Source organism: Lutra lutra, chromosome 8 (genome assembly GCF_902655055.1).
Source record: "Lutra lutra chromosome 8, mLutLut1.2, whole genome shotgun sequence".
Classification (NCBI taxonomy): Eukaryota; Metazoa; Chordata; class Mammalia; order Carnivora; family Mustelidae; genus Lutra; species Lutra lutra.
The window spans coordinates 81,214,796-81,239,153 of NC_062285.1; the positions used below are offsets into that span (position 1 = coordinate 81,214,796).

The window sequence follows — 24,358 nt, forward strand, 5'->3', positions numbered from 1 at the left end:
TAATTGTTATTACAAATCTCTTTTCTACCAGCCTCTATTATTTAAATTATTAGAATAAAAATTGCTGTTCTTCAAAAGAAAAAATAATCAGTAGGTCAAGACCACAAAGTGATTCATAAAACTAATGAATCTGCTCTCTTTATAGGTCAGTTCCAAGAATTCATCTTATATACTATTCATTATACAGTGACTTATTTTAATGAAATTTATAAATATCTTTTGGTCCATCAAAAACCAAAGAGAAAATATCAAAAGAATTCTAAATTTTTTTAACATTAGTAAACTCTCAGCCATCAGAATTATCATGGAAGAAATTCCTTTTTCAAATTTAAAGACTTCTTTAAATCAAGATATAGATCATTCTGTTAATATTTTAAGATGTGCTTTAGTTGGAAACTCTAATTTGAAATACAATGTTCTTTTCCAAAACTGGCTTAAACAACAACAACAAACCCCCCACTTATTTTAGTTTGGAAGCATGAAACTATTCCTACCTTGAATCCATTGCAGCATCTAGTTTCCCTTTCCTTGGAAGGTGTTTCTTCCACTGTCTTTTTCAAATGTTGATTTGAGTCCATCATGGAACTACTGATAGCATGTGAGTGTTTCCAGCTGTCCTTGCTGCTTGGTTTGAAATGATCACCTATTCAGGGAGGAAAAAGGAGAATTTATTTCACTTTAACAATATAGGATTCAAAAACAAGAAAAGCTGCAAGGTTGACCTCAATCAATAAACCTACTAATACTCATTCAGGGTCTTTAATGTCACAAGCACTAGACTAGGTAAATGCTAGACACAAAGGGAGGGTAAACACACACACAGAGTACTAGCTTTAGGGGGATTATATTTTAATTGGGAAGATAGATTTATAAAGAGAACTTGAAACAAGTAAATAGTATAGAGTCACACACTAGATGAGATAAAAATTTTAAATCACAAAAATTTTAAATATGTTTTACCTACCTACATTATAAAATTTAGGAAGGCAAATACAAGTTTAATTCATCTTTATAGTTTTACAAAGTGTCAAAGAATGTCTTGCACATAGTGAACAGTCAAAATGGGTAGAAAAATCATGTAATGAACTGTAATTACAGTGGCTAAGCCCAGAAGTTTTCAAGGAAGAGATACCTCAAGCACCAGGTTTGAAATGCAGGTTGGATTTGTTAAAGAAAGCAAAGCACACTCTAAGTACCTCTCAGACAGACTCTAGCCATGCCTGACCTTACCACCATCACGATCCTACTTTATTTTAATTTTGTTCATTTACTTTTGAAGAGAAAATGTATGCAGTTGAATATATGTAAAATATATGTAGTTGAAAGTACAAAATATCAAAAAGACATATATTAAAGACTCTTCCTCTAGCCCTTATCCACCCAGAATCTAGTTTCTTATTTTGAAGACTAATATCAGTTTTCAGTGAATATTATCTAGAAATATAATATGTATTTTTAATTAAATACATAATGGTTTCCTTTTTTAACACAAATGGCAGCATACCATTAACGCTGCTCTCAACCTTTTTATGCTACTTTATATACTTTATATTAATAAATGACTTCCTTAGTTTTCTTATGGTTGCAGATTATCCCATTATCCATAATATATCTAGGTAGTTACATGTTGAAAACTTTTAAGTTGTATCTAAGTATTTCACATTAGGACATTTTCTTAATATGTATGATAATATCTGTAGGACAAATTCTTACAAGTGGAATTTTGAGGTCAAAATGCAAGAGGTTGTAATTTTGTAAGTTATTAAGCCTCTATTTAATTTTTTATTTTTATTTTATTTTAATTTATTCAAATTAGAGTTAGTTAACATACAGTGTACTATTAGTATCAGGTGTACAACAAAGTGATTTAACATTTCCATACAACACCCAGTGCTCATCACAAGGACATTCCTTAATCCCTGTCGCCTATCTAACCCATCCCCCATCCACCTCCAAATAAATCATCAGTTTGTTCTCTTTGGTAAAGAAATCTGTTGCTTGGTTTGCCTCTCTCTCTTTTTTCCCTTTGCTCGTTTGTTTTGTTTCCTAAATCCCACACAGGAGTGAAATCATATGGTATTTGCTTTCTCTGACTGACTTATTTCATTAAGCCTCTATATTAAAGAGTAGTAAAATGAGCAATTTATTCCTTAGATTTGCTCTTTAATAGTGGGTTCTTCACTGAGGTTTAGAAAATATATTCACATTCATACATATCTGAATAATACATACTTATATATCTAAGATATTTATATATAGAAACACACATAAGCATAAATAGATAATAATTAATAAGTCTCCATAATTACATTGATTCTTATTATTTGTAGTACTCGTGTTCTATAAAGTTGCGGCAAACTGTGAAACCTGAACACTGTTTGTTCCCTATAGGGAACCTAACCCTATTTCTCATAGGGTTAGGTTCCTGTATATCTCTGGTCACAGCATTTTTATCAAACAATCAATTTACAACCTTGTTTCTATGTGCTTCTGTTTAAAGACATCTAATTAAAATATATTGTTGATCCATTAATTTTAAATTTGTGGCCAACAGCACTATAGCTCATGCCTGAAGGAAGCTTCTGGTACTCATATTCTTTCCATCATGTGCATTACGGCCTTCTTACACTTACGCACACCGACCAGCTCTTTGCAGTACTCTTGGGAGCTGATTAAACAGCAAAATCACCCAAAAAAAAAAAGAACAAAAATGAAAAAGATATGGCATTCTCATTTACAATATGAAAGATAAAACAAGGACGCAGAGCCACATCTTATCTGACCTCAGTGGGGACCATGTATGTTGGACAATTCTGATTTTTTGTCACTCTGTCAGGCATATGAATGACCACAAAAGAGCAGCATTGATTTGGGGGTTAAAAATAAATTTTAATGAGAAAGCAACTTCACAAATACTGAATCCATGAATAATGAGAGTTAACTATATATTTTATGTGTCAATTTATTCAATAAGGATTCATTGAGTACCCATATTATATAAAGACCATGAATATATATAATACCAATTTAATGTACAATGCAGGATATAGAAATGATAAATATCTAAAGATATTATCACTTGTGTATATAAACATATGCATCAATGCAAAAATCCATATCTATGTACATCTAAGTAAATCCTAGTTATTCCACTTTTTTGCATGTGCTCCAAACATGCCTGTACCTATTCAGTTATGGAATGGAGTGGAGTGAGGAAGAAATTATTAGTTGGGTGGTCCCAACATCATAAGCAGTCCTTTGATAAATTTCATGTTTATTTTTTTTTCATGAATACCTCCTTCTGTATCCTTCCCCAGAATTTAAATGTTAGAAAGTCATTTTTTACCACTTAATTCTATTATTACAGATCTCTCTCTGAATGATTGACATGGTGTGTATATGCCCTTTAGCTTTAGTTTTGTTTGTTTGGTTGGTTGGGTTTTTTAGCTACTGAACAAGAACTCCTGAAGGCCATTACCTGACCAGTCTGGTCCTGTTTACTGCAACTGATTAAATACTGATTATCCTTTCAGCCTTCTTCCTGTTTTATAACTATCATATCCACCTTTAGAATCTTTCAGAGGTCTCCTATAGTGTATAGAATAAAATTCACATTTCCTATTTGAGGTTGTTTATGAATAAACACAGCCCTTGTTTTTAGTCTTTTTCCCAAGACACCCATAAGCTCCTTCAGCCTTGTGGAACCACCTGTCCCTAGAATACCTTGCCCTTCTATATTCCTTCTTAACCTGTAATGTTCTTCCTCATCTCTTGGTTGTAATTCTGTTCCCAAATCACCCTTCTTAGGTATTTCTCCAGTTACTCCCAGCTGAAAAAAACCTCTCCACACTGTTGTTCCACTAGAGGATATAACATGTAACATAGTCATTAATTTTCCCTATTATTTCCACTACTTACCCAGACAGGTCAATATTCCACACCTCTCTCCTAGATAATTGAGAAAAAAATATGTTGACAAAAAGTGGGAAATGTAGGCACTTTCCCCCCTCGTTTCTGAGAACAGCTAAATTATAATAGGTAACTCCAGAGTAATTACAAAGTTGGAATATCAATTTAGGTTTGGCTTTAAAACCCCACTTTCTACTTCATCATGACATTTTAAGTCTGACTAGGAGAATTTAACTTATTTTTCTCTGGACATATTTTTTTCCTTAGAGTCCCCAAAAACTGACATTTAAATAAATCTGGGAGAAATGATATGTTTATAAAACAGGATCACAGGCATTCAGACAGAGCACTGCAATTCTTCCTTCAACAGAACAGCCCAGTTCTGCTTAGTTTGATTGGACTGGAGAGGAGAGCTGGATCTCACCAGCCTCTCCTTACCTGCATCAAGATTTTACTGTTTGAAAGCCACTGAAAAATAGTACAAGCCACGTGACCCAGTTTGTACTATGCATCCGTGGAACTGAAGAGGAAAAAAAAGAAAAACAAATTTACTAACTTTTTGACATTTTATAGGTGGATTTTCCCCATTTTCTACCTTCCTTTGACAATAACAACTGTCTTATAAGGTAGCCACCTTCCTGAATTGGAGAAGGGAAATAATATGTATTAAATTCTTAGTTTTTGCCAGAAACCATGCTGAGCAATTTTTTTTTCTCATTCGATCAAAGACAAAATTATCTAGAAAACTTCTTTTTCCTCACCTTGAATCAAACAAGTTGAAACAGGAATGTAGAGGTGGGTAAATGACTTTGAGACACATCCCGTTTCTTAATGTTTGCTAACACTCTGCCCCATACTATCCAGTTAAGATGGACTCAAAAAAATAGGAAATAAATCTAATTATTCCATGTAGTTAGTGAAAATAATTGCCTTGTGGTATATTTTGAGAAGGTAACCAGAGATCCATTTTTTAAACTTGAAGTTCCACTTATCTAGAAAGTAATAGGAACAGGGTTTCAAACTTTATTTTTAAATTACAAATGTCTTATTTTCTGTATTTTATCTTTAAGAGTATATAAACCTGAGATTCACCTATCTCCAGAAGGAATACTTAATGAGCTTTAAAGGCTTAAACATAAGTGTGTAGAAGACAGAAAGCATAAAATGTTTAATACTTATCATTTCCATCTGAAAAATTTTTCCCTTGAAATCTGTGGCAGTTTCTCACATAGAAGAAACCCTGAAATTACAGAATGTCAAAGGTTCTTACCTGGACTTAGAATCTTACAGCAGCAGCTACAAGTCCATCCTTTATTTGTTGTTAAAGCCTCTCTTTAAATAGCTGACTTTTTTTTTTTTTTTTTTATCAGTTCAATGATGATTAACCATCTTACTAGGTCATTGTCCTAGGCAGATAAAAGAAAATTAACTAGCTATCCTAGCAGTCTGTTCCAGATTCTGGTATTTTTAAAGTTATATATTTTGTGCCAGTCTCAGTCTATTAACAACCAATGTTACAGTTGGACCCCTCTGGGTGGTTCTCATTATGATTTCAAGACGCCCCTCAGCAATAACCATCAGGGAACTTAGAAAAAATAAAGGTTTATTTCTTATAGGACCTGGAATTTACACAGCACACATGGGGCCACGGAGCAAGGTCATGGGTAGAAGGAGAGAGTTCAAAGCCTGGGACTCTGCTTTTATTGGGGTTGAGATTAAGGCCCTAGCCAGCTCCCTCTCATTGGTGAATTTCAAATGTAACAGTGAAAACATAAAACTCAGGAAAAGAAAAATAAAAATGACCCAAATGGTCAGTTATTGAAGTCAACCAAGATTGTTAAAACAAAGATGCCTCAGTGCTGGGGACAGTGGCCTGGCTCTTCACCTAGTCGGTGGTTGGCAGTGTGTTTATTTGAGATAGTTCTCTTTGAAGTGGATGCCTCTTTGAAATGAATGCTTTGGTAATCAAAGTTTAAGCCAGACAATTCAATTACAGAAAAGAAAAAAAAAGTCTGACTTTATACTATATTATATTAATAATTTCTCAGAATTTATAAATTATTTTTACATAAAAGTTTAATTATTAAGCTTTGTTTCTGAGAATAACATATTTGGTTATGTTGGTTACATAATATTTTTTTCTTCAAAATTACAACAGATTATCCAAGATAGTTAAAACTCCTCCAAATAGAAAATAATTCAAAAACAGTTATTAAAATGTGTCTACTGGTTCCTTTAGCTTTTAAGATAAAATATGTTCTTTCGGGAGGCACCTGGGGGCCTCAGTCAGTTAAGTGTCTGCCTTCTGCTCAGATCTCTGAGTCTAGGCTCCCAGCTGAGCGAGGAGCCTGCTTCTCCCTCTCCCTCTGCCGCTCCCCCTGCTTGTGCTCTCTCTGTCAAATAAATAAATAAATCTTTAAAAATATATGGTTTTTTTTACTTGATAGTTTGGTACAATTCTAATATGGTATTGATGAATACTAGCTATTACATAGCACTGTATGTGTGTGTGTATATACACACACACACACATAATGTGAGGAGGCATATATGAAAACATTACCCCTTAATCACTTCTTTTTAAAAAGTTTTATTTATTAATTCATTTATTTATTTATTTATTTTGAGAAAGAGAAAGAGAGAGAATGCATGCATGTTTGAGTTGGGGGAGGACAGGGAGAGGGAGACAATTATAAGTAGGCTTCATACTGAGCACAGAGCCCGAGGGTGGGCTCAGTCTCATGACCGCTCTCCCCTCCCCCAAGGTCATGACCTGAGCTGAAATCAAGAGTCTGACACTTAACTGAATGAGCCACCCAGGTGCCCCAACCTTAATCCCTTCTGGAGGACAACTGTTTGTACACTGCAGCAATACATATTTTAGTTCTATTTCTCTCTTATTTGATATATTAGTTCTGTCCTCATTTATTCTTGGAAGTACTAGAATCATGAGAAGAACCAGAGACTAAGGAGAGGTAGAAGGGGTTGGGAAATTCTAATTTCCCAAGGAAGGGGAACTGGGAAATGTACACCTAGGGCAAAGAAAATTAAGACCTGGGCTCCCAGATAGTTTTCTGCTGAATCAGAATCTATAGCAGGCCAGCGTGCATCCCCGACACACACCCCCACCCCTCCTCAAATCTCCCCACAAGAAGTTCTGATTCACCTGAATAAAAATTATGTGGGTTCTTCTTTTTTTTTTTTTTTTGATAGGCACTTTGGTTAATTTTTTATTTAACACTAGATTTTGAGAACCATTATAGCAGAACAAGAGAACACTTTCAGGACATTATGGACTTCCCTATCATTCAGAGTGGAAATATAGTTTAGGTTGTCCCATGTTAGTGATTTTCTCTTCAAATTTCCATTCCACCCAAGGTTCCTCCCAAAACTTTATTCCGGGACAGCTATATAAAAAGAATGAAGGTAAAACAGAACAAATTAAGTGAAAACATTTCTAATCCCTAAACCAAAGCCTTCTGGTGAAATCTGGAAGTGTTTCCAGAGGTCAAAGAGCATTCTCTGTGTTCTTCCTTCTGCATGACAATTTAAATACTAATTAGACTATTTTTGTGAACCTTGTGGAGAAATAACATGGTCAGAAGAAAAATATTATAACAGTTCTTTCAAGATCCATATTATGGCAACATCCATGGGTCACAAAAATTGTAAAAATTTACTAAAATAATCTCGTGATATTTATTTAAGAGATAATTGTTACAGTTCTGATGACATATCATGGTCCTTGAAATCCAATAAATTTTAATGTCAGTTTGTCTCTGCTACTTGTTAACAGTATGAACTTAGTTATTTAAATTTTCTAAGCATCAATATTCTCATCTATAAAGTACAAAGATAATCAATTACACTGTCTATCTTTCCAGCATATACTCTGTAATATATATATCTGTATATATATGTAATATATATTACATATGTAATATATATGTAATAATCAGGATCTATATAATCCACTGGTTGATTCTACTGCAGATTTCACTGCTCTTTGTTTCCTGTCCTCATTTTCCTGCATATCTGGGTTAAATTTAGTGGTCATGGTAATCACTTTTTTCCACATATATTCAAGTTATTAGTAACTTTTGTGTTTTAATTGCTTGATGAAACTACAACCTTGATGAAGCCCAACTCTCAGACAACCCTGTCCATTCATCCATGCTACTGAATAGGGTTGAAGAAAAACCCTCAACATGTTAACTTTATGATTAAGAAACTCAAATGAGCCTTTCATTTTACGTAGGTATGCCGCATTTTCCTAATTCATGTCACCTTGTTTTCTATTTTATAACTTCATATCTCTCCTCAAAACTCTAACATATCCTCTCCTATTAAAAATTCCAAAATCTCCTTCCATCTCATTTATCTTTCTATAGCATCAGACCACATATTTCACCTTGATGAACTGTTCATGAAGAAGCTTAGACCATCCTCCATTTGTCTACAAAGTTGTCTCTCACCCTGTGTTCCCAAGGATATCAATTTTCTTTCTCTAAAGAAATGTTCCCATCAGCTTATAAGTATGTTCTCACTTTCCTACCTTCAAAAATCCCTCTTTTGATAACATTCCAAATACCGTCCTATTTCTGTACTATTAAAAAAAAACCTCCCAAAACTCTTATCTATAATATTGTTTTCTATTCATTTTCTCATATTCTTTGAGTACACTCTATCAAGTTTATACACCCAACTCCATTCAAACTACTTTCGCCTGTCATAAATTACCTAAATGTGGTAGTGTAATGGCCTATTAGCCATTTTTTCATACCTGAATATTCCCTTCTCTTGGAAATAGGTTTCAGGACCCTATCCTTTGTGGTTTTCCTCTTAACTCATTGGTTATTCCATTTCCACCTCATTTATTAAATATTTTATATATCTTTGGTCTCTTAATGGGAATTTCAGGATTTAATTCCCATTTATTCCATGACAGTTTTATGAGTCATTCCCAGTTTTTCCATGACCACATCGGGATTCAATCATTCATGATCTCATCTATTCTCATATCTTTAATGTTCTCTATATGTTGAAAATTCTAAAATTTTTGCCTTTGGTCAAGACTTTACTCCTGAGATTTTTCCTTGGGACTTTACATTTTTTCCATTGCCTGCTCACCATATCCTTTTAGATAGATAATAGGCTTCTGATACTTAAAATTTTTAAAGCTCTTCCCCTCATCTTCCCTTCCCAAATCTCTCCTCCTATGATATTCCATATTTCAGTCCATTGTAATTCTATCCTTCCAGTTGCGTTTGCATGCATGCATGTATGCACACACCCATAAACACACCCACACACACACAATATTGGAATCATTCTTGACTCCTCCTTACTCAAAATATATCAAGCTTTAATTTCAAAATATTTTCTCACCACCACCATGGCTACCACTCCAGTCTTGAATTACTGTGACACTCTCTAATTTGTATCTTAGCTATCTCCTTAAACTTACCAACTCCACTCCCCTGTGTAAACTTCACCACGAAGCTAGAATAATCATGTAAAAATAGGTCATATCATGACACTTTCCTGCCCAAATCCCCCCAATGGCTTTCTTTAGAACTCATCATAAAGTCCAAAGAATGGCCTTAAGAAGAATGGCCTAAATATAGACCCCCTATTCAGAGTATTTCTACTTGCCATTCTTCCCATTTTCTCCAGATATCTACATATCTTGCTCCATCACCAATTTTTAGTTCCCACACAAATGATACCTTTTTTCTGACTTCTTTTATTCAAGATAATTATTGTGAAATTCAACCATATTGTTATGTATATCAATAGTTCATTCCTTTTTTTATGCTGATGAGCATTTCATTATATAAATATATTACAGGGGTGCCTGGGTGGCTCAGTTGGCTAAGCATCTGCATTCAGCTCGGGTCATGATCTTAGGGCCCTGGGATCAAGCCCCGCATCTGGCTCTCTGCTCATTGGTGAGTCTGCTTCTCCTTCTCCCTATCCCTCTGTGATCTCTCTTACTCTCACTCTTTCTCAAATGAATAAATAAAATCTTAGAGAAATAAATATTTCATGATTTCTTTATTCAACTGTTTATAGGAATTTCTGTTGTTTCCAGTTTTTGGCTATTACAAATAAAAGTGTTGTGAACATTTGTTTATAAGTTTTTGTGTAAACATATGCTTTCAATTCCCTTGAAAAATGCCTCAGTGGAATGCCTGCATCATAAGGGAAGAGTGTATTTAAGTTTTTAAGGAATTGCTATACTGTTTTCTAACATAATTATATCATTTTACGTTCTCTTCAATAGCGCATAAGAGTTTTGTTCCTCAACCTCTTCACCAACAACTGGTATGAATAGTCTTTTTAATTTTATTCCTTCTAGTAGATATGTAGTGGCATATAATTCTGATTTTAAATTTTCATTTACTTCATGACTAATGATGTTGAGTTTCCTGTCATGTCCTTATTTGCTATCTACCCCCGCAACCCTTTTTGGTAATATGTCTGCTCAAACATTTTGCTCAATGTTTACTGGAAGGTTTGTCTTCTTATCACTGAGTTGTAAGAGTTATTTAGATGTCTTCAAACAAGATCTGAGTTGGATATATGTTTACAAAGATTTTCAAGTTAGAACTTTAAAATTTGATGAAGTCTAATTTATGAATTTTTTACCTTTGTGCTTTTGGTGTTCTATGTGAGAAATCTTCACCAAAATCAGAGTCAATAAGATTTTCTCATCTTTTTCTAGAGTTCATGTGCTTTTAGATATTACATTTAAGTCTATACTGCATTACAGAATTACTATTGGTATAAGGTATGGGACAAGGGTCAAGATTTATTATTTTGCCTATTATTATCCAATTTACTTAGGAATATTTGTTTAAAAAGATTGTTATTTCCCTACTAACTTAGACTGGAATCTTTGTAAAATATTGGTTAAACATAAATATGTGGGTCTATTTCTAGGCTGTTTATTCTGGGTCATTGATCTTTTTATCAATACCATACTATCTTGTTTGCTATCACTTCATAATAAATCTTGAAATCAGATAATATAAGTCTTCCTACTTTGCACTTTTTTTTCAAGAATGTTGTGGCTATTCTAGGTCCTCGACACTTCCATATATATTTTTGAATATGCTTGTCAATTTCTGAAAAAAAGGCTCTGCTGAAATCTTGGTAGGGATTGCAATGACTCTATAGATCAGTCTTGGTAGATTGTCATCTTAGCAATAATGAGTCATACAATCCACACGTACGCTATATCCCCCCTTTGCTTAAGTTTTCTTTAATTTCTCATAGCACGGTTTTGAGTTCTCAGTGACAAGTCTGTCCCATATTCTGTCAAATTTATTAAGCATTTACTATTTTTATACTATTATAAATTATATTATTTTCATTTCTATTTCTGATTGCTTAATGTTAGTATGTAAAAATAAAACTTTTGTATGAATATTGAACTTATATCTTGCAATCTTACTAAACTCACTTGGTGGTTCTACTGGATTTAAAAAAATATATTTCTTAGCATTATTATTATTATTATTATTATTTTTTGAGAGAGAGAGAGAGAACGTGAGGAGAGGCAGGGGCAGAGGAAGAAAGAATCTTAAGCAGGCTCCATGCTCAGAGCAGAGCCCAGTGAGGGGCTTGATTTCATGACCCTGAGATCTTGACCTGAGCCAAAATCGAGAAACAAACACTTAACTGACTGAACCACCAGGCTCCCCCTATTTCTTAGAATTTTTAGTGTAGATTACTATGTTGTATGCAAACAAAGACAGCTGAACTTCTACCTTTCTAATTTGGATGCCTTTTCCCTGTCCTTATTGTACTAAAACCTGCAGGGTTCTCTCTATACTATCATATCACAAAAAAGGAAAGGTGATAGCAGGGCCTTGCCTTGGTCCCAATATTAGTGGGGAAAGTTTTCAACCTTTCACAATTAAGAATCATGATAGCAGGAAGAGAAGGAGAGCAGCAATTCTATGAACAGAAAAGTGACCATTTTCTGGAAGGTAGGACATGCAGAGAAGTGAATCTGACGCAATAAATGGGAATATAGACTGTGGGGGGCGGGGCCGGCTCCTGGCAAGCGGTGGAGCAGCAGAGCACAAAATTAGAACTTTAGGAAGTCTGCTCCACTGAGGGATGTCACTCCAGAGGCTAAGAGGTGGGTGGACACCTCACAGGACAGTGTGGTCTCAGGACCTGTTGGGTCACAGAAAGAACAGGGGTGTCTGAGTGCGGCAGAGCTCCCAGGTATTGGAGCAGGGAAGCTGGCTCCAGAGACAGAGCCAAGGAGTCAGTTCTCAGCTCAGGGTTACCTTAAACCATGATCCGAGGCACAGTCGGGCCACTGTTCATGGAGCAGGGATCCCACAAGTGGCAGATCCAGGGAGATCCCCTCCTTCCTCCCCTGGGAGGAGCTGCAGGGGAGCACTTCAGGAATCTGCTGGGTTTGGAGACTCCAAAAAGGGCTGTGCACCAGAGATAGAAACGTTCAATCACAGTCCGGGTGAGCACGGAGTGTGGCCGGAGTCAGAGGAACAGGAGAGACTGACTGCTTTCCTCTGAGGGTGCCCTGAGGAGCAGGGCCCTGAGCTCTGGGTTCCTATGGGCCAGCGACTGGGAGGCCACCATCTTCATTCCTGTCCTCCAAAGCTCTATGGAAAGCATTCAGGGAACAAAACTCCCAAGACCAAAACCAAGCAGACTGCTTACCCTGGCCCCCTGCAAGGGCAGTGCAATTCCACCTCAGGCAAAGATATTTGAGAATCACGGCAATAGTCCCTTCCCCAGAAGATCAGCAAGAGGATCCAGCCAATACTAAGTTCACAAATCAATGAGAACGGTAGAACTCCAGAGCTAGGGGAAGGCAACACAGAATTTATGGCTTTTTTCCTATGATTCTTTAGTCTTTCAAAGTTAATTTTATTAATTTTATTTTTTTCTTATTCTATTTTTAAAATTTCTACTCTTTCCTCTTTTAACCTTTTTAAACTATTTAATTTTATCAATACCTTTTTTAAAAAATCTTTTAAAATTTTCATTGTTATAATCATATTCTATCCTTCATTGTATTTAACCTTATTTTTGGTATACATATAGGTTTTCTTTCTTTAAAATTTTGGGATATGGGGTGCCTGGGTGGCTCAGTGGGTTAAAGTTCTGCCTTCGGCTCAGGCCATGCTCTCAGGGTCCTGGGATCGAGCCCCGCATTAGGCTCTCTGCTCAGCAGGGAGCCTGCTTCCTGCCACCCCCCACCCTGCCTGCCTCTCTGCCTACTTGTGATCTCTGTCAAATAAATAAATTAAATCTTTAAATAAATAAATAAATAAATAAAAATTGGGGATACAGTTTTTTCTAACAGATCAAAATATATCCTAAATCTCATGCATGGCTATATTCTAGTCTCCAGCCTGATCATTCTTTACTTTTTTTTTTTTCTTTTCAACCAACTACTTATCAATTCCTGTTTAGAATCTTTTTCAATTTTCATCTATACAGTTATATTTCATCCTTTCATCATGTTTACCCTCATTTTTGTATATATGTAAATTTTTCTTTCTTTAAAATTTTGGGAGGCAGTTTCTTCTAACAGACCAAAATACACCCAAAATCAAATGTGTGGCTCTGTTCTATTCACCAGATATCTATATATTTATATAGGTATGTGGATATATATGTATGTATATATTTTACTCCCCCCACCCCTTTCTTCTTCCCCTGATTTTGGTTCTCTTCCAATTTGGTTAGTGTATTTTTTTCTGGGGTCATTGCTACACTTTTAGTATTTTGTTCTCTAATTCATCTATCCTTATCTGGATAAAATGACAAGGTTGAAAAACTCAGCTCAGAAGAAAAAGAACAAGAGGCAATACCAATGTCTAGGTAACTAATCAATACACACATTAGTAAGGTGTCAGAACTAGAGTTCAGAATGATGATTATCAAGGTGTTAGCTAGGCTCAAAAAAAGCATGGAAGATACTAGAAAATCCCTTTCTGGAGAAATAAAATTCCTTTCTGGAGAAATAAAAGAACTAAAATCTAACGAAGCTGAAATCAAAAAAGCTATTAATGAGGTGCAATAAAAAATGGAGGCTCTTACTGCTAGGATAAATGAGGCAGAAGAGAGAATTAGTGATACAGAAGACCAAATGATGGAGAATAAAGAAGCTGAGAAACAGAGAGACAAACAACTACTGGACCACAAGGGGAGAATTTGAGAGATAAGTGATACCATAAGATGAAACAATATTAGAATAATTGGGATCCCAGAAGAAGAAGAAAGAGACAGAGGGGCAGAAGGTATATTGGACCAAATTATAGCAGAGAATTTCCCTAATTTGGTGAAGGTAACAGAATCAAAATCCAGGAGGCACAGATCCCCCCTCAAAATCAATAAAAATAGGTCAACACCCCATCATCTAACAGTATAACTTACAAGTCTCAGTGACAAAGAAAATCCTGAAAGAAGCTTGGACAAGAGATCTGTAACATATAATAGTAGAAATATTAGATTGGGAGCAGACCTATCCGCAGAGACCTGGCAGGCCAGAAAGGACTGGCATGATATATTTAGAGCATTAAACAAGAAAAATATGCAGCCAAGAATACTATATCCAGCTAGGCTGTCATTGAAAATAGAAGCAGAGAGAAAAAGCTTCCAGGACAAACAAAAATTAAAAGGTTTTGCGAATACCAAACCAGCCCACAGGAAATATGGAAAGGGGTCCTCTAAGCAAAGAGAAAGTCTAAAAGTAGTAGACCAGAAAGGAACAGAGACAATATACAGTAATAGTCACCTTACAAGCAGTACAATGGCACTAAATTCATATCTTTCAATAGTTACTCTGAATGTAAATGGGCTCAATGCTCCAGTCAAAAGACACAGGGCAGCAGAATGGATAAAAAAAACAAGACCCATTGAAATGCTGTCTACAAGAAACTCATTTTAGACCCAAAGATACCTCCAGATTGAACGTGAGGGGGTGGAAAACAATTTACCATGCTAATGGACATCAAAAGAAAGCTGGGGTGGCGATTGTTCTGTCAGATAAATTGGATTTTAAGCCAAAGACTATAATAAGAGATGAGGAAGGATACTATATCATATTCAAAGGGTCTGTCCAACAAGGAGAGCTAACAATTTCAAATATTTATGCCTATAACATGGGAGCAGCCAATTAAATAAACCAATTAATAACAAAATCAAAGAAACACATTGACAATAATACAATAATAGTAGGGGACTTTAACAACCTCCCTCACTGAAATGGACAGATCATCTAAGTAAAAGATCAACAAGGAAATAAATGCTTCAAATGAAATACTGGACCAGATGGACATCACAGATATAGTCAAAACATCCCATCCCAAAGCAACAGAATACACATTCTTCTCTAATGCACATGGAACATTCTCCAGAATAGATCACATCCTGGGTCATAAATCAGGTCTCAACCAGTGTCAAAAGATTGGGATCATACTCTGAATATTTTCAGACCACAATGCTTTGAAACTAGAACTCAACCACAAGAGGAAAGTTGGAAAGAACTCAAATACATGGAGGCTAAAGAGCATACTACTAAAAAATGAATGGGTCAACCAGGAAATTAAAGAAGAATTGAAAAAAATTATGGAAACAAATGAAAATGAAAACACAACTCTTCAGAATCTTCGGGACACAGTAAAGGTAGTCCTCAGAGGAAAGCATAGAGCAATACAAGCCTTTCTCAAGAAACAAGGAAGGTCTCAAGTACACAACCTAATCCTACACCTAAAGGAGCTGGAGAAAGAAAGAACAGCAAAGAAAGCCTAAACTCAGCAGGAGAAGAGAAATAATAAAGATCAGAGCAGAAATCAATGAAATAGAAACCAAAAAAACTATAGAACAGATCAAGAAAACTAGGAGCTGGTTCTTTGAAAGAATTAATAAGATTGATAAACCCCTGTCCAGTCTTATCAAAAAGAAAAGAGAAAGGACCCAAATAAATAAAATCATCAATGAAAGAGGAGAGATCACAACCAACACCAAAGAAATACAAACAATTATAAGAACATATTATGAACAACCATACACCAGCAAATTTGACAATCTGGAAGAAATGGATGCATTCCTAAAGACATAAACTATCAAAACTGAACCAGAACTAAATAGAAAACCTGAGCAGACCCATAACCAGTAAGGTGATTGAAGCCATAATCAAAAATCTCCCCCAAAAAACCAAGAGCCCAGGGCCAGATGCCTTCCCAGGGAATTCTACTAAACATTTAAAGAAGAATTAATTCTTTCTGTTCTCCTGAAACTGTTCCAAAAAAGAGAAATGGAAGGAAAACTTCCAAACTCACATTATGAGGCTAACATTACTTTGATTCCAAAACCAGACAATGACCCCATCAAAAAGAATTACAGACCAATATCCTTGATGAACATGAATGCAAAAATTCTCACCAAAATACTAGCCAATAGTATCCAACAATACATTAAAAGGATTATTCACCACCAAGTGGGATTTATTCCTGGGTGGCAAGGTTGGTTTAATATCCGCAAATCAACCAATGTGACAAAATACAGTAATAAAAGAAAGAACAGGAACCATATGATATTCTGAATAGAAGCTGAAAAAACATTTGACAAAGTACAGCATTCTTTCTTGATCAAAACTCTTCACAGTGTAGGGACAGAGGGTACATATCTCAGTACCATAAAAGCCATCTATGAAAAACACACAGTGGATATCATTTTCAATGGGGAAAAATTAAGAGTTTTTCCCCTAAGATCAGTAACATGGCAGGGCTGTCCACTGTCACCACTGCTATTCAATATAGTACTAGAAGGCCTAGTCTCAGCTATCAGACAACAAAAAGAAATAAAAGGCATCCTAATCAGCAAAGAAGAAGTCCAACTCTCACTCTTTGTAGATGATATGATACTTTATGTGGAAAACTCAAAAGACTCTACTCCAAAACTGCTAGAACTCATACAGGAATTCAGTAAAGTATTCAGTATATAAAATCAATGCACAGAAATCAGTTGCATTTCTATATACCAACAGTAAGACAGAAGAAAGAGAAATTAAAGAGTCGATCCCATTTAAAATTGCACCCCAAACCATAAGCTGCTTAAGAATAAACCTAACCAAAGAGACAAAGAATCTATACTCAGAAAACTATAAAGTACTAATGAAAGAAATTGAGGAAGACACAAAGAAATGGAAAATGTTCCATTCTCATGGATTGGAAGAACAAATACTGTGAAAATGTCTATACTACCTAAAGCAATCTACATGTTTAATGCAATCCCTATCAAAATACCATCTTTGTTTTTTTTTTTTCAAAGAAATGGAACAAAGAATCCTAAAATTTATGTGGAACCAGAAAAGACCTCGAATAGCAAGAGGAATGTTGAAAAAGAAAACCAAAGTCAGTGGCATCACAATTGCAGACTTCAAGTCCTATTATAAAGCTGTAATCATCAAGACAGTATGGTATTGGCACAAAAACAGACACACAGAATAATGGAACAGAATAGAGAGCCTAGAAATGAACCCTCAACTCTACTGTTAACTAATCTTTGACAAAGCAGGAAAGAATGTCCAATGGAAGAAAGACAGTATCTTCAACAAATGGTGTTGGGAAACTTGGACAGCCACATGCAGAAGAATGAAACTGGACCATTTCCTTACACCACACACAAAAATAGACTCCAAATGGATGAAAGACCTCAATGTGAGAAAGGAATCCATCAAAATCCTTGAGAGAACACAGGCAGCAACCTCTTCGACATCAGTTGCAGCAACTTCTTCCTGGAAACATTGCCAAAGGCAAGGGAAGCAAGGGCAAAAACGAACTATTGGGACTTCATCAAGATCAAAAGCTTTTGCACAGCAAAGGAAATAGTCAACAAAACCAAAAGACAAGTGACAGGATGAGAGAAGATATTTTCAAATGACATATCAGATAAAGGGCTAGTATCCAAAATGTATAAAGAACTTATGAAACTCAACACCCAAGGACAAATAATCCAATCAAGAAATGGGCAGAAGACATGAACAGACATTTCCACAAAGAAGACATCCAAATGGCTAACAGACACATGAAAAAGTGCTCAACATCACTTGGCATCAGGGAAATACAAATCAAAACCACAGTGAGATACCATCTCACACCAGTCAGAATAGCTAAAATTAACAAGTCAGGAAACAACAGATGTTGGTGAGGATGCAGAGAAAGGGGAACTCTCCTATACCATTGGTGGGAATGCAAACTGGTGCAGCCACTCTGGAAAACAGTATGGATATTCCTCAAAAAGTTGAAAATAGAGCTACCCTACAACCCAGAAATTGCACTACTGGATATTTACCCTAAAGATACAAATGTAGTGATCTGAAGGGGGCACGTGCAAAATGTTTATAGCAGCAATGTCCACAATAGCCAAACTATGGAAAGAGCCTGGATGTCCATAAATAGATGAAAGGATAAAGAAGATGTGGTGTATATATATGCAATGGAATACTTTGCAGCCATCAAAAACCCCTGAAATCTTGTCATTTTCAATGACGTGAATGGAACTAGAGGGTATTATGCTAAGCGAAATAAGTCCATCGGAGAAAGACAATTATCATATGATCTCTCTGATATGAGGAATTTGAGAGGCAGAGCAGGGGGTTGTGAGGGATAGAGAGGGAAAAAAATGAAACAAGATGGGATTGGGAAGGAGACAAACTAGAAGAGACTCTTAATCTCAGGAACAAACTGAGGGTTGCTGGGGTGTGGGGGGATAGGGAGGGATGGGGTGTCTGGGTTATGGACATTGGGGAGGATATGTGCTATTGTGAGTGCTGTGAACTGTGTAAGACCGATGATTTACAGACCTATACCCCTGAAGCAAATAATACATTATATGTTAATAAAAAATTATCATGCTAGCAGGCACCTGTGTGACTCAGTTGGTCAAGTGTCCAACTCTTGATTTTGGATCAGCTCATGATCTCAGGGTGGTAAGACTGAGTCCCGCTTTGGGCTCTGTAGTCAATGTAGAATCTGCTTGAAATATTCCCTCTCCTTTGCCCTTTGTCTCTCCCCCTGTTCTCTAAATAAATAAATAAATAATAAATAAATAAATAAATAATTTTTTTGGAAAGAATGATGCTCGCTGTAGGTTTCTGTACACACAGGCTGAAGAGGTTCTCTTCTATTTCTAGTTTTCTGAGATTTTAAAATCACTAATAGCTTAACATTCAAAAGTCAATCAAGGTAATTGATTGCATTGATAGAATAAAGAGGAAAAATCCTCTAAATTTATATTATCATTTTAAAAGGTACAAAAAATGCATTTGATAAAATTCTTCATTACTCATCATAAAAACTTAGCAAACCATGACTAGAATTTCCTTAAAGTAATGCAGATTGTCAGAGTACCTATATAATCATCATAGTTCATTATATGTTTATTGGACATCAGTGTACCAGTGGATAAGGAGAAAATAGAGGGACCAATAAATTGAAAGTCCAATGAGGCAGGAAGAAGGGTATATGGAGAACAAGTGAGGGAATGAGATGATGGGGGGAAAGTGGAAATCTAATTTTATTATTTTGAAGCAATTTCCCAGTGATAATAAATACCAGGTACAAGATGGGATGACTAATGTGAAATGGAATAGATCTTTCCCACGGCTCAGCAAGGCATAGAACTCACAGTTATTTATTTGTGTTGAGCCTTCAGGGCAGTGCTATGTAAAAGCACTTCCTATAATGATGAAAATGTTTTATAAGTGTACTCTCAAATGTGGTAGCAACTAGCTATGTGTGGTTAGTGAGCACTTCAAATGTGGCTCGTGTGACCGAACAACTGAATTTCTTATTTTCTTTAATTTAGATGTAAGTAGCCACATGTAACTACAGGGTCTGCCTTATTGGGCAGCATAACTTCAGGATTATCAGTCTGTATCATGGCTGAAGTGCAGCAAAGGGAAAATGGCCTTTTCCTATGAGTGTCACAGAATCTTACACCATTTTTAAGGCTTCCACCTTTAATCTAACTCTTCCTAAGGCCTGAAATACCAAATCATAGGTTGTTAGGAAACATCGGGGATAGGCAATGAATACCCTATTACTTCTATTTTCTTTTTAATTTTTTTTAATTTCTCTTTTCTTATAGTATTCCTCTCTTTTCCTTCTCTTTTCTCTTCCTTTATTTCCCTGCTGTCTCTCAAGATCAAGGAACAAGCACAATGGCAGAAACATTGTAACTACTGAATATATGGTAACTATTATAATAGACCTTTTCTGATTAAACAATACTGTAAGGAATATATTTTTATGTAAATATTTAAACACATCTATGATTATTTCTACGGTGTAAATCCTAGAATCAAAACGACCAAATCAGAATATAAACTTTTCAAAGTACACTTTTCAAAATTGCCTTCTAAAAGGATTAGTAACAGTGCCTCCAAATACACTGCATCTCTTAATTCTTACTCATCAATCATATATTCCTTCAATCTTGGACAATTAATTGCAAAATGAAATCTCACTGTTTCATTTTTGCACTTATTTGATCATAGACTACATTCATGCTAATTCTGTAAGACTTTGTGACAGAATCTTCTAATATATTTCAAATGATTCAAATCTTTCCCTCAATTCTTTTTAGGTCTCTTTGGCTCAAACCCAGAATAATATTTTTCACACTCAAATGGCGAAAGTGTGTGTTCTCTTGAATAGCACAAGTATAACATTTGGTTTTCTGTAATAGAAATCCTAACTAACCCTGTTTTCTAAAAGATTCTTAACATTTCTGACAGTAAAATAAATATTTTGTTCTGGAAATCACAACTTTCCTAGAGAATTTTCAAGCTGTTTGCTCTCACATGACATAACAAAGACTAGTTACAATCCCGAAGACTGTCTTTGGAGCAACAGAATTCTCCTGTCCTCAGCAATGGCTAACCTCGGCCCCCTGAAATTCCAGTCATGCCCTTACCTCCTTTGATCATCTTGCTCCTTTTCCTCAGGGTCCTCTAAGTGTGTTCTGTATTCCACGGACTTCCTCCTGGATTCAGATGTCCTCTGAGATACTTGGTTCTCTGTAGCTACCTAACAATTTTCATAAGACAGCACACTTGTTAGTGTAATCACCCACTCTAGAAGGCAGGACCAGAAAGAGCTGTTAGTTTGGGAGTAAAGAAGGCCTAGTAGGCAGGAGTGGACATTATGCCTTTAACTCAGACACAAATACAAAAATCCAAGTAGAAATTACCTGTGTGGTCCTGATTGTGAAATTCTCCAGCCAGTAGATGGAAGCAGGCTCCTATCTGTAAAGATGAATACTATCAACAGTTCACACATCTGAGCACTCGTTTAGCCATTTGCGGTAAAAGCAGCCATCATTCTCCAAAGATCAGCTCTTTCTTGGGCAATATTTATACCGTCACTAATCCCTATTCAAAGGAGATTAGGGGCCGTCCCAAATTTAACCCATGCCTAGGATATTAAATTTCCATGTAACCTTCAGGTTAGGTGAAGTAAAAGTAATAACTGAAGAAGAAAACACCATCTGAGGTTTCTAATGCTAATAAACAAATCATGCTATTCATGTTAAATGTTTACATGAATCCTGCTCTTGCCCCATCCTCTGACAAAATCAGGCTACCTGATTCAGGGTAAGGAAGGCAGGACTGGACAATGAAGGGCAAACTCACAGAAGCAAGAAAAGGAGTAAGGGGAAGGGTGTACATTATTTAATAAAGGGGATAATGTGATCTGTGAGTTCCAAGGAGGCCAGACTATATCTATAATGGGCTAACACGGTTCTGGATACCTAGTAGATATCCATCAAATATCTGATGGAGGCAGTGGAGAATGATGACATGGGAAACTCAATGGTGGCCCCCAAAGATATCCTCATCACCGGAACCTGTACATGTTCACTTATGTGGCAAAAGAGACTGTGCAAATGTGATTAAGGATCTTAACATAGGGAGGGTATCCTGGATAATTTGGATTGGTCCTAACTGCAATTGGAAGTGTTCTTTAACAAGGTTTGACTACACTCAGAGAAGGTGATGCGGTGGTAGCACAGACTGCAGCAACACATTTTGACATGGAGATAGAGGCCAGAAGCCTCAGAATACAAGTTACTAGAAGCTGAGAAAATCCTGAAAACAGACTCTACTCTCAGAGTCTCCAAAGGAGCCAGCCCTGTCAATACCTTGACTTTATCCCAGTGAAACTGATTTCAGACTTGGGACTTCAACAGCCAGAAGAGAATAAATTTGTGCTAGGGCAAACCACTAAGTCTGTGATACTTTGTACAGTAGCAATAGGAAAAGAACACAGGTGGTAACTGCCTTCTTATTAGTCTTATTAATAATTAATCTTATTTTGTTATTTCCTTCAAATACATGTGAATCTTGAACATAATCTCATTCCTCTTCTTTATCATGCTCCACTTTAGAAATGATCCTAGTCTACACCATTGTCTACACTATTGACCATAGTTCCAACAGCTCATTCTCTTCCAAGAAGTTGAATCTGCTTCCACTCTCACCTCAGATTGAGACCCTACTCCCATATTGGTCATGCCACCTTAAATATCATTCACTCGACCATAGATATTCTATTTCCCTCCCCAGACTCCAACTGATATTCTTTCCATTCTTGATCACTCTGGAGATAAATTTTGATGAAACTCCTTGAAGGAGAAACTCATATACCTTTGAGCTCACAGACTGAATACAGATTACGTAGGCTTCAATTCCAGCTCTTCCACTTAGGAACACTGGGACACAGTTAAGTTCCTAAACCATGTCTCACTTTTTCTCATCTGTTAAATAATAATAATGCCTGCCTTATGGTTGTTAGGAAGATTAAACACGAGAAATATTTGAAGTATTTAAAACAATTTTGGCCACAAAAGTTCACATTTTTTTATATTTCCAGTTACACGAAAGGTCAGAATAGACAAATACATCAAGACAAAAAAAAATAGATTAGTGGTTGACAGGGGTAGCAGCAGGATAGAGAAAGAGTGAGAAGTGCCTGCTAATGAGTGGGGTTTTTTGGGGGGTAGTAATGTTCTAAAATGAACAGTGATGATGTTTGCATGGTTCTTCCAATATATTTAAAAACCCACTGAATTGTATACTTTAATGAATTTTATGGTATGTAAATTTTATCCCAATTTAAAAAACAATGTGGGCACATTGTGCTGCTGTTACTTTAAATCATTATTATGGTCAGTGTGTCTGGTCATTCTCTCTTACATTAAAAAGAGGTGCTAAACTGAACTGTGTTGTCCCAAAATGCATATATTGAAGCCCTAACACTCAGTATAGCTGCTTTTGGAGATTACGTTCTTAGGAAGTAATAAAGGTTAAATGAGGTCATAAGGATGGGGCCCTAATCCAATAGGACTGGTGGCTGTATAGGAAAGGAAGCTAGGAATGTCATGTAATTTTAAGAAAGCAACCAGAAGTTAGATTTGAACCCAGGGTTGGCTCTGTAGACTCTTGTGACTTTGTGAAAATTAGTTAACTTCTCTAAGCCTCAGTGTCCCTCTCATCTTTAACACAGGAATCATTATTTACATATCTTGATTGTTCAGATCATTAATTGAAGGTATATGTTTATAGGAGCATAATACCTATACTTAGCGATTGATGAAAAATAACTATTAATATTCTACAGAATATTTTTGGGAACTAGGGTATAATAAAAGAAGGATAAAATAGTAACTACAGGGAGCTGTAAGATCAAGAAGGAGTTGTTCTCTTTCTCCCATTTTTTTTTTTCCTTTAATAGCTTGAGAAAAAGGAACTCACTATCTAGTGGGAAGGCAATATAAGAAAAAAAAAAGCTGGATACTGAAGCAGAACTTTATTTCAGACACAGGTCTTTAATAAGCATCCTGTGTACAGAAGTCAAGTGCTTTAGCTACCTTGTTCCTCCAAGTTGGAGGAATCGGAAGCCCAGAAATAACCGGCAGGAGGAAGCATTCAGGAACAGGGCCACAAGAGCAGGTACTGATGCCTGTGGCTCTATGACAAATTCCTAGGGACTGTAGAATGTTTTGATGAAGGCAAAGAAGCAGGGCGCCCCTGTCGTGAGAGGGACTGCATTCCCTCAAGTATGGTGGGGTGGACAGGAGAGTAGGTGAGGTGATGTCCATGTACAGACATGGCATTTTGCCAGCTCCCAGGCAATCCAAACCCAGATACCTAATGGCAAAGACTCCGTTTACAAATGTACAATAAACACTCATCACATGAAGAATTGCAGGAAGAGAAATCCTTTCAAAATGGCCAGGGTTCTGGCGGGTTTGTTGTTTTTGTTATTGTTGTTGTTTTTAATATGCATTTCTGAATAAGGCAAAACTGATGCACTTGTTAGCCTCCTGAATACTTTTCTGTCTTGGAATTGGAATATTTTACTACTTTGGATTTTGCTTATGAAGGATG

General features: G+C 36.0%; 1 protein-coding gene across 3 annotated transcripts in view; it reads right to left on the reverse strand.

The window, feature by feature from the left end:
- The window catches only part of SLCO1B3 (solute carrier organic anion transporter family member 1B3), a 68,941-nt gene extending 47,712 nt beyond the window's left edge, over nucleotides 1–21,229 (reverse strand). The window contains exons 1-3 of one of the 3 annotated variants that reach the window (XM_047743052.1): nucleotides 21,160–21,229; nucleotides 20,884–20,996; nucleotides 495–643 (exon numbers count right to left, since the gene is read on the reverse strand). In XM_047743052.1, coding sequence (XP_047599008.1) covers nucleotides 495–643; nucleotides 20,884–20,896 — 162 coding nt within the window. In that variant the 5' untranslated portion in view covers nucleotides 20,897–20,996; nucleotides 21,160–21,229. Of the gene's footprint in view, nucleotides 1–494; nucleotides 644–3,918; nucleotides 3,949–5,179; nucleotides 5,264–20,883; nucleotides 20,997–21,159 lie in introns of those variants that run through there. The other 2 variants (XM_047743054.1, XM_047743053.1) reach the window with 2 other exon arrangements.
- Nucleotides 21,230–24,358: the final 3,129 nt, after the last annotated feature.